Genomic DNA, 11,930 nt, shown 5'->3' on the forward strand with positions numbered 1-11,930 from the left:
TATTTATTGAAGAAAATTTTCCTCACTAAGCATCACATTGACAACTTGTTTTATATTCATATTTTACTAGAATTTTAATTTATATTAGCCTTTACCCTAAGGGAATACAGTAAATGTTTCTTTTATTTATTGAAGAAAATTTATTAAAACAGTAAAAACAGTATGTCTGTGGTATTTGAACCATGATGTGCTCGCTACCTCCTGCTCCAAGATTAGAAAGGTGGAAGCTCTATCTCATATGGGACCAAGGTAAAACAAATGGCCTCCTGTGACCTGAGCTCCCTTCTCAGGAATGGCAGTATATCAGTATATCTCATCCTGTCCCCCGCTACATGCTGCTGAGGCTAAATTACAAGTAAGTGAGGTAAAATTATCTTCTTCTGTCCAGCCTTCACTCATGGAATGGGTACTGAGAATCCTGGGGCCCCAACCTTTGTTGCCGTAGCTTGAAAGTTGGCCTCAGGAAAGATAAGCCAAGAAGATCTGCCCCCAGTTAAATTAGCGCTCAGTCCTAAAGTGAGAATATCACTGAGAGAGAAGTAACCATTTTCTCTACACCCAGTTCCAAAGACTGGCTCACGGATTTTGCCTTAGTGAGAGAAAAAGGCCATAAATCAGATAGTTCCACATATCTCCCCCCCTCAAAAAAATGACTTTATTAGCAACATAGTGTTGAGAAGTTTACGCCAAAGAATGCTTCATAAGACAGGGAAGATTGTGGTTAAAGATAATTAGGAGATAGAGGCTAAATTCTAGGCCATTTAGTTTGTCAGAGAGAAGCAGGAAAAGAGACATCAGGAAGAAGCCCTACTGGGGAAAGAACTAGTACCAAACATTGACTTAGGGAACTGTCCCCTCCAAAGAGCCTATTTTTAATTAAATCAGTTTATGGACATTGAGTTATTGTAGAAAACAATAGAGCAAAAATCTTGAATTTAGTGGAGCTTAACAGTTGTGCATGGTCAGGAAAAGACACCATGGAAAATAGCTGGGGAAAAACCACTTTTATCCCAGAGTAACTGTGATTATATGTAAGGCTATGCCTGCTGAGAAGAAATATCAGAGGCATCACACTATAGAGGGAAATGGACTTTACTAGAATAATCCATTCAGACACTAAACAAACAAAATAATAAGAATCACAAGCCCTGGAGTTGTGGATTAGTACTGAGAGTTGCCGCAATATAGTATCAAAAATATCAGTTACGACCAAAGAAAATATGCAAAAATACCCAAGAAATTATAAACCACACACAAGAAAAAAATCAGGCAATGGAAACATACTGGGAAAGTGACCAGATTTTGTATTTGATATAAAAAGATTTAAAAGTATCCATTATAAATACATACAAAGATCTAAGGAAAGCCATGATTAAAGAAGTAAAGTATGATGACAATGCTACATAAAATAGCAAATATCAATAATCATAAAACAAAACAAAATGAAAAGTATAATAACTAAAATGAATAATTCACTAGAGGGGCACAATGATAGATTTGAACTGGCAGAAGAATTAGAGAATGTAAAGATAGATCACATCTATACAATCTGAAAGATGGAGAGAAAGAGAAAATGAAGAAAAATAAAGAGATCCTTAGAAAAAATTGGCACATCATTAAGCATGCTGACATATATGTAATGGGAGTACCAGAAAGAGAGGAGAGAGAAAAAAGGACCAGAAAAAATATTCTTAGAAATAATGCCTGAAAACTTCTCAAATTTATTGAAAAACTCTAACTTGCACACACAGGAAGCATAACAAACTCCAAATAGGGTAAATCCACAAACACATTATACTAAAAATGCTGAAAGACAAAGAAAAAGAGAATATCTTTAAAGCATCAAGAGAAAAATGACTTGTCACTTATCATAACCTTCTCCAGTAAGATTGACAGCTGAATTCTCATCACAGACAATAGTGATCAGTCATAAGGCAGTGGGATAATGTATTCAAAGTGCCAAAGGGAAAAAATATCTGCCAACCAAGAATCCAATATCCGGCAATTATATCTTTCAAAAATGAAAGTAAAGTAGTTTCCAAGACAAAATATGAGAATTTTAGGCTTGCATACATATCCTTGAAGGGATACTAAAGAAAGTACTTTAGTTCTTGAAAGCAAGAAACCCAAGACATTAATTTGATTTTTTTAAAAAGTATTGGTAAGTATATGTAATTATAAAAGATAGTATAAATTAGTGAAATCACCAAAGATGGAGTTGTAGGGAACTCTAAAACTCCATCTCTAAGCGATTAAGCTTGTAAAAACTATCAGAATTAACTTTCTCAAAATTTCAGAATCTAATAAAAAACAACAATCAGGGGGAATGTTTAATTAAAAAGCTGTTAAATGTTGGGAAGAGGACAGTGGCATTTTAATTTATCCTCCTATTATCCCCCACTTCCAAATTCATCAACATCCATAGAGATGGTGGCCAATATGCCTAGTATCTTGCTAATACCAAAGGGACAATACAGACCTTGTTACCAAAGAATGATGGTGTATAGTGTATATTTTGATATCATAATAGTTCCCTTAGGGGTAAGATCAGGAGGTTACCTTTGTTTTTCTTGCAGTAGAACTTTTTTGAACCTGGAACAGGTTTCAAATGGTTTTTGTTGAAAGCATTTAGAATCAAAAAGTTTCACATAAAGCCTATGCTATGTATCCTCAGTTATATGTTTTCTCAAAGTAAAATGCTTTAAAATTTGAATTATCCTATATAATCAACTGTATTCTTAGTTTTATTTGTAAATACATTCCAAAAAAGTGTCTATCAATAGCAATTATCACATTGTATCATAAGAGCTACTTCTCTGTGGATCCCTCAATTGATGCTCAATAGTATCAATGAATGAATGTCTCAATAAATAAATAGCTTGCATTGATAACACTAGCTGTGTTTTAAAATAGACACAGTTATACCCAGTTATCTCAAAAGGAATTAAAAAGTTATCAAAATAAATTATTCATTTAAAATGTTAATAGCACATTGAAAAGTCGGACTTAGTAAAGATAAAAAAGACAAGATAATAACTTACAATGAAGAGTCTCAAACTGACTGCTATTAAGTCAAATATGCCATCATAGTTGTCTGGCTGTCTCAGGATTTTATTTTTATTTTTATATTATGGAACGTAAATGTTTAGACAAGACATCTACTCTCCAGTTCACCATAGGATCCATCATCCCTGTTGCCTTAAACCAGGTCTAACTCTTAAATCCTTGTTACCTGTAATGGCCACTTAGCATTTTAGTCTGGGATCTCAGCTCTACTAGGAAGGTAAAGTGAACAGATTACCCTGTAATTTATAATTTGTAACCACCTTTTCAGGGATAGAAATTTATTAAAGTTAACACAAATCCATATGACTAACAAATTAAAATTTAACCAAACCAAATTTAGCAAAAGTATAACTTAGAATCCATGATACTAGAGTTATGGGATATCCTAAGAATAGCCCTAGTGAAGAAATTACATTCCTACTATTATCAACAGCTTGAAAGAAACTGAAATAAAAAAGAAAGGTAATTTTGAATAGTTAAAAACATGCAGTCACACTGTTACATCTTACCACTTGTAGTTAATGGTAGCGTATCAATATTTATATTACATCTGGATTACACTTTCTTGATCACAGCAACAGAATAAAGGGGCACGAGAAGTACCAAACTTAAGTACACTACTCAACTAATAACAGCCCTGGTCCAGATCAAAGATAAATTATTGATAAATGAGACATTGTTCTCCTCTGGTATGCTCTTGCCATCAACATCCTTCCTGTCCTTTAGAGCCTGTGTTAGACTCAACTCCAGCACAAATTCTGTGACCAGGTTCACTCTCAAAGCAAGAGTTCACCTTCCTCAAGTGCATTTATTGTCCTTATCAGATTACTATGCTTTAAGAAAGACAGGTCTGCAAAGTTCAGTATCAGTAATTTAGCATTCAAATTCAGTACAAAATTTAGATTAGTGTGATGCAATGTGTTGATATTTATAATCCAAAATATCATTCAATAATTTGTATTCATGTAGCTGAAACTCTCACTAATTATATTATGAACACCTTGTGAGTAAAAGAGTAATCCCTTCTTGCTTCTAACTATGAATTAACTTTACAGTTCCCGGAATACTTCTGTATATTTCGATCCCCACATTATTGATTACCTGGTCTTTTTGCAGGTTTAATTCCTTGAAAATGAGTCAATTTACCTGGAACTTCTGGAATCTGAGGAATGTAGATGTTCTTGGGGATTAAAAAATGTTCTGGAAGGCTCACTTGTGTTGTGTATAAAATAGACTTAGCCTTCTTCAACTCTGAGGTATGAAAGAGCGTACCAGACTGCAAACAATAAAATTGGAATGATAATTCTCTTAATTTTTAGCTCCAAAACACAAAAGACAGCATTATATATTTAGACTACACATTTTTGAAAAAAAATCCACCAAGGGACTGAATTTGTTCATTTTGTTATTTTTACTTAGTTTTTATTTAATTGGTGGAAGACAGTACAAACACATTTCACAGAACCAGTGGAGTCCTCCTTTAATGAGAGATGGCCAATGTCTCCTGCTCTAATGCTTGCAGTGTTGAAGAATTAATTGCCTCTAGGAGGAAAACATTCCACTAGTGACCAGCATCGAGAAAGCACTTCCCTCCTTGAGTTGAAACCTGCACTCCTTCATATCTACCCATCAGATATAGCAAATATATATACAGAGTGAGTCCCTTTCTTTTACTAATGACAATTTTGTGGATTTATAAAAACAACTAGGCCCCAGCCCTCCATGGATGTCAAAAAACTCTTCTTACCAAGGTTTGTTATTTTTACCTTTTTTAACCATTACTCACATAATGTGAGTTACAACAATTCACATCCATGCATATGGTCCTTTAGACACAATCAAGTTCAACACTGTCCTCCCTAAAATAAAACACTGAAGATAAACCCAGACCTCGAAGTGAAAGTGAAGTAGGTTAAAAGTGGCATTATTTTAGGCACATTTTCAATTCAATTAAACAATGATAGGGCACAAATCATGCATAAGATGTCAAGGGATAGACAAATACACACAAGAAAAATGCTTTAGATTTCTAGGAATTCACAATCTTACAGGAGAAAAGATAAACATAAAAGTAAATCTAATACAAAACATAATTCATTAAACGCAATAATAAGCACAAAAAGTACACTGCATTCCAAAGAGAAAGCTAAAGGAAGAGGGAGAAAAACAGAAACTACATATGTGCATACAAAATGGAAAAAAAGAATACAAACATACAAATGAACAAAATCCACCTCCCTCAACCATTTTTTATTTTAATAAAATGTTTTGTTAAAAGGTAGTAATGAAAAAACTAATTTAAAAGGAAAGGGGGGGAGAGAGAGCTAAAGAGAAGGAGAGAGAGAAAGAGAGAATGGGAGAGAGAGGGGAGAGAGAGAGAGAAAGCATACACTATGATAGGGTTAACGTTTGAAATGGCCACTCAATGAAAATTTTTACTGTAATAGTGTCCTGAAAGTTGAACATAAACCTTCCCAAATATATTGTTCTGCAGCAGAAGTTAATCAGTTTGGTTTGAGTGGCAGAAACTGTCAGCTTCTTGGAAGCAGAGTGTAGGTAAGTTAGTAAAGAAGGCGTCAAAGCCTTGAGCTTTAACATTTTTGAGCCAGTCAGAACTTAAAAATTCAGGTCAGGCCAGGTGCGGTGACTCAGCCTGTAATCCTAGCACTCTGGGAGGCCGACGTGGGCGGATTGTTTGAGCTCAGGAGTTCGAAACCAGCCTGAGCAAGAGCGAGACCCCATCTCTACTAAAAACAGACAGAAATTAATCGGACAACTAAAAATATATAGAAAAAATTAGCCGAGCATGGTGGTGCATGCCTGTAGTCCCAGCTACTTGGGAGGCTGAGGCAGAAGGATCGCTTGAGCCCAGGAATTTGAGGTTGCTGTGAGCTAGGCTGACGCCACGGCACTCTAGCCTGGGAAAAGAGTGAGACTCTGTCTCAAAAAAAAAAAAAAAAAAAAAAAGAAAGAAAAATTCAGGTCATCTTTAAAATACCATCATTAAATTGTTAGAAATCTATGGTTAGGCAGGATTGATTCTACTGTTCCGACAAATAGAAAAAGAAATCATTCCTACAATGCCAAGTATTTTGTTGAAATATATATAAATGAAAGTAAACCTTAAGCAAGGATAAAAAACATATATAAAAATGTATGTAAGTTGGTGAAGCAGAACGTCACTGATAGAATTTAGCAAAGACCTAAAGAAATTGAGAGAGGCAGCCCTCTCTAGAAAAAGTACCAGAGGATGTTCAAAGGCCACCAGCAAGGGGGCTTGTACTGAGGGGTGGCCTGAGCGAATGGACTCCCGTGGAGAAGCAGGGATCAGGAAGGAGGCAAGACTGACCAAGAGGGTCATGTAGACCATCCAAAGGATGGACTATGGGCTTTCATCCGACATCAGCCGGAAAGCAAGTAGAGGAATCTGCACAGAGGAGCTACATGAGCAGGCTTGTGTTTACGAGAATCACTTTGGTTGTTCTGTGAGAACAGCTTGTACCTTATCTCAATCATAAAAATAGATTGCACCTTATTTTAAGCTGTAATAAAAGAGTCTATAGTAATATTAATAGTAGTAATAGTCATAATAATAACAATCACAATATCATGCCTAAAGAGAGCACTTATAATCTACCAGGTAATATGCTAAGCATTTTACAAAATCATCTCAATTTTCACAAATTACCAGTAGGGCCATATTAAAAATATAAAAATTGAGGCTTGAGGAGGAAGTGACCAGCCCACAATCATGTGGCTGGACAGTTCAGAATTGGAATTCTCAGTAATAAGTCACCAGAGATGATCCTCCCTGGGTACACAGCAGAATATCCCAGGCAATGTTTAGAACATTTTTCCACCTACCCCCTTCCACAGATTCATACTTAATAGTTGTGGAGTGGGCCTGGGTATTTGCACTATTTTAAGTTCTCCAGGGCATTATGATGTGCAACCAGAATTGACAACTACCATGAATTAATGACTACACTGTAATGCCTTAAATTGCATAGTAGAATGCTTTGTTTCAGATTTATTGTTTAATGAGGTTAAAAAAAGAAAAAATCAACTGAGTTGTTTTTCTGGAAAAAAGCAGCATTCATCATTTTTCTATGTAAAATGTTATAATTAAGTAGTAACAGTTCTATATATTTTTAAAGAGAGAGTAATTTTAGTGTATCATCTGTTCTCCATTCTCACCTCAATCTTGCTCAGCCCCAGGAGTGCGATGGCCACACGGATACTACTGCTCTCCAGAGTGCCTGTGATCAACCTTCGTTCATACTCAATATTTGACATCTGTTGATGCGCTGCAAAAATGAAAGCCTTTTCCTTGGCTTCATTCATCAGTGGCAATTTAAGTTCCACATCCAGGATTTGATGGAGTTCACATTTCAAATATAGAACTGCATCTTCCTCATTAAACCCTAGGGGAAATAAAAAATATTCATGAATGCAATGAACATTTATGCCCTTGACATTGTTATCTAGGATGGACTTGGGAGGTTTGGAATATAAAACTGCAGTTATGGCTTTCATTAAGCAGAGTAAAAATAAACGGGTGGCACATTTCTGTTAGTTCTAATTCAGTGATTCAAGAGTAAGTTTTCAGGAATTAAAGATATTTAATAGGTATTCTCTAAGAAAATACTCTCTAAGAAGAGTTCTAGTCAAATGGTTCTTTTATAGAAACATCGTCAACATACTCAAAATTTCAGTGACCACTGTGCTCCTATCAGTAATAAGAAGGTAGAGGAAGCAGTAATAAATGCAAAACAAAAGAAAGAAAGAAAGAAAAGAAAAGCAAAGAAAAAACCCCTGTCAAGGACTAGCAAGAACTGCCATGTTCTTTCACTAACAACTTTACATTTTAATGACTAATTCGTTAAAGGTCAATAATCAAGAACTAGAGGCCAGGGCAAAATTCCAGGTTATATAACAATATGTAGATTTTTGAGAGTGCAGTAATTTCCACATTGTTTGAGAAATGAAAATTTTTCCTAAGTAAAATATTTTGTACGCTAAATTTCAATATTCATCTGAAGATTGAAAAGAAAATTTAAAAAAATCACCATTTTTTAAAATTAGCAAAATGATGCTAGAAATAGATTTCATAGATGCTGACATAATAAAGTCAAAATGGGACATTTCAAAATCTAATTACTTGCTGGAGAAACTTTCCATGAGGAAGCTTAGATGACTAAATGAGGAATACCCCCATCCTTCAACATTATACATGAAATAAAACACATGTATACTCTACCTTCTTCTGAAGTACTGCCATAGGAAACTGGACTAGAAGGAGGATGCATTGGAAGGAATCTGGAAGGCAAGGGAATCATACCTTTTCCTTCCAAAACATATATGAACTCTCCAATCTAAAACGCAAGCACACAATAATATTAAACTTTTTTTTTTTTTTTTTTTTTTTTGAGACAGAGTCTTGCTTTGTTACCCGGGCTAGAGTGAGTGCTGTGGTGTCAGCCTAGCTCACAGCAACCTCAAACTCCTGGGCTCAAGCAATCCTTCTGCCTCAGCCTCCCGAGTAGCTGGGAATACAGGCATGCGCCACCATGCCCAGCTAATTTTTTCTATATATATATATATATATTTAGTTGTCCAGATCATTTCTTTCTATTTTTTTTAGTAGAGACAGGGTCTCGCTCTTGCTCAGGCTGGTCTCGAACTCCTGACCTTGAGTAATCCACCCACCTCGGCCTCCCAGAGTGCTAGGATTACAGGCGTGAGCCACTGCGCTCGGCCAATAATATTAAATTTTAAAATCTTATAAAAATATAAATCTTTTTGCTAATAGGAAAATCTGCATACTATAAAAATACCATTCATTGTGCTTTTCTAAGCAATATAGGTAGGCTTTAAATGGGTGGCAAAGGTAATGTTCAATTATAGCATGCAACCAGAACACAAGGATTGGTCAAGAAGTTCCCAGGATCGGCATAGACAGTAGTTCATCTTTATATTAATAGCTACAAATGTCCTTGGGAAAATACTATCTTTAAACTAACAAACGATCAAGCAAAAACAAAGTTTTCCTTCATTCTGTAACTTATTGTTGGAGGGGAGCGGCATCATTCTTGCAGGGCATCTGAGTCTCCAAGAGTGTATATTTTAAAGTGTAGTCTTTCAAAATGAGCATGTGAGGGTTTAAAAATCTTTTAGAACAAATAATTAGGCAGGAAGCGCAAAGGGCTTGAGAAAAAAAATAAAATTTTTATCTGAGGAATGCAGGCTCCCTTTAATTATCAGGCCCAGAGAGGCATTGAAATGTGACAGCACGTGACAGTAGTTCCGTCTCACTCTCCCCTTGAGCTAAATAATTGAAGACACTTGCTATGTGGGCTCTAGACTGACTGATGCCAACTAACCATAAAATGCCATATGCTGGACACATGTGTAGCCAGTCACTAACCAACATTATTTCCGGCAACCAGTGAAAATTCCTGTCAAACAACTTGGTAGCAGCCCCCTCTTTGTCCTCTTGTGCCTTTAAAAACCACCTTGAAACAAAGGCTGAATGGAGCACTCCCCAAGGCAACTTGGATGTGTGTTTGGGCAGCTGTCCTCACCCTTGGTCAAAATAAACTCTCTATATTAATTTTGTCTCTAGTTTCTTTCTTTTGGTCAACAGGCTAAACAGAGAATACAAAAATAAAAGTGGGGACAATGCAAGGGCAGCAACACAATATAGTGAAAGATCAATAGAGGTAAATATGCCTGGTTTTAGTTGGCACTGCCATTTATTAGCTACTAAGCCTCAGGCAAGTTTACTAAATTTTTGAGTTCCAGTTTCCTCCTCTGTAAAATGGGATAGCCAATACCTTTATTTTAAGGATCTACGGTTTAAATGAAAAGAAATAGGAGAGAGGGAGTCTCAAAAGACGTATCATGCGAACACAATGGATAAGCCTTATTTAGATCCTGACTCAAAAAAAAGAAATTTAAAATGAAATGACACAAAATAAACATATAAAGCTGGGAAATTTGAACACTGCTTGGATGTTAAATGATATAAAGAAAAATTTTCCAATATTCTTAGTAGTAATGGTATGTAAGCCTGAGTTCTAAGCCACCTCTTTGAGATTGACACATTTCCCACATGCGTATCTCTCATGTACATATGAAACACACATGTTAATAAGCTGTTTTTGTTATATTACAGGGGTTTATCCCTGTTAATGAATTATAAAGGTTAGATAGAAAATTATTTTTTCTTCTCTCCATACGTGTTTTATATTTTCCATAATAAAATCTTTTTAAAAAATCCCTATATCTTAAAAAGGGCAATGATAGAAAGGATGCAGTGAGGACTGCATGAGGTAACACATATTAGGAAGGTAGCCCTTTGCCTGGCACTTACCAGCCATTTAAGAGATCCATTTAAAGGGAGTGTATACATTCTCTGAAGGTGAGGCTTCCCAGACTTTTGTGTGCATATCAATCATCTAATGCTATTGTGAAAATGCAAATCTGACTCAAAAGGTCTAGGGCGGGGCCATGACTTGAGAGGACCAATCAAAATGAAGGCTGGCAAATTTAGATACAATGAAGAATCTTATACCAGAATGGGTTTGTGACAGGCATACAACTAACTACCTGAAAACCAAAACGAAACAAACCTAGCTTTGAAGCTGGGATCACAACTAGTATCAAATGTCTCACAATCTTAAAATGATATCAGCTGCATACCTGAGAGGTTATTCCAGAAATATCTTTGAGTAGATAATATATATGCAAATGATAAAAAAATGAATTGACCATGCAATAAAAAGATATATTCCAAAATATTATAAATATCATAGATAAGTAAAATGGTAGAAATTGAAAATTAATCTGTAAACAATATAAGAATGAACAATTTCTGATTGTGAGGTTAATTTTTATATCGCTTTATCATCCACCCATTGAGATTTGTTTATAATTCATTTGGTAGTCTACTTTCATATGATAATTGTAGGCAGGCCCCTTGAGATTTTAGTACCCTGGCATTTTAAAGACTGAAATAATGTAAGACTGAACTAGGCCCCTGATGTTACCGAAAGCTCGGGCACTTGTTCCTGAGGCCACAAAAGTGTCATTCTCTTTGGCTGGCAAAAGGATGGCAGGATTGAGAATAAACAGTCTTTAATATAATGACTCACAAGTAGATGTTACTACCCAGAGGCAAAGAGGCCATCCTCTCACAATATTGTTCAGTGGCTTTGAGAAGTATGCCACTGCCCTGAAATGTCTCCCAGCATCTATACTAAGACTCCAAGGCTCATTCTTTATTTTTCATATTATTTATAAGTCAGGCAAACCCAACGCAGGGGCATTCATAAGCTGTTCCCTTAAGGGTCCTGTACAAGGGCTTTGTCATCCGTCCAAAGTCTGGGATCCAGATGCCATTCCTAAGAACCCCAGATAAGAAACCTGTTGTTTGCAAATCTGTCCAATCACAGGTTCTGCAAGCCCCACTAAGCTCCCATCAAACAGGGCAGGAGAGCCCTTTTAAAACCACTAACACAGTCCAGCAGCAGCACAAGGCACCCCAGTCCCAGGATCCTGCCATTTAAATGCAACTGAGTACCATTCAAGTTCCTCAGCCATGGTCTTGCTTGCCTATGGCTGCCTCACCTCTGCCTGGTCCCTCCTCCACAGCTCCTTGCCTAGTTTGCAGGGTGCTGGGCATGGCTGGTGCCAGGGGTCAGGGCAGTGGCTGGGGGAAGGAGTCCACCCCGACCACTTCTATCTATGGACTTGGCACCAATCAAATCCCTACTGTCAATGCTGCCGAAGGCTCCTGTTGTGGATGTTAGGAGGCAGGGGGCTACAGGTCCCCTCCTTGCCATCTGAGTCCTGGACTTAAA

The 11,930-nt window shown here is 36.5% G+C and overlaps 1 protein-coding gene across 1 annotated transcript in view; it reads right to left on the reverse strand.

The window, feature by feature from the left end:
- CFAP47 (cilia and flagella associated protein 47) overlaps positions 1–11,930 on the reverse strand; it is a 573,852-nt gene that overhangs the window by 229,041 nt on the left and 332,881 nt on the right. The window contains exons 39-42 of the mRNA XM_012642083.1: positions 8,327–8,441; positions 7,264–7,490; positions 4,213–4,342; positions 3,488–3,510 (exon numbers count right to left, since the gene is read on the reverse strand). Of these exons, the coding sequence (XP_012497537.1) occupies positions 3,488–3,510; positions 4,213–4,342; positions 7,264–7,490; positions 8,327–8,441 (495 nt within the window). The remainder of the gene's footprint in view (positions 1–3,487; positions 3,511–4,212; positions 4,343–7,263; positions 7,491–8,326; positions 8,442–11,930) is intronic.

This window comes from Propithecus coquereli, unplaced genomic scaffold (genome assembly GCF_000956105.1).
Source record: "Propithecus coquereli isolate 6110/MARCELLA unplaced genomic scaffold, Pcoq_1.0 Scaffold173, whole genome shotgun sequence".
In the NCBI taxonomy this organism is placed as follows: domain Eukaryota; kingdom Metazoa; phylum Chordata; class Mammalia; order Primates; family Indriidae; genus Propithecus; species Propithecus coquereli.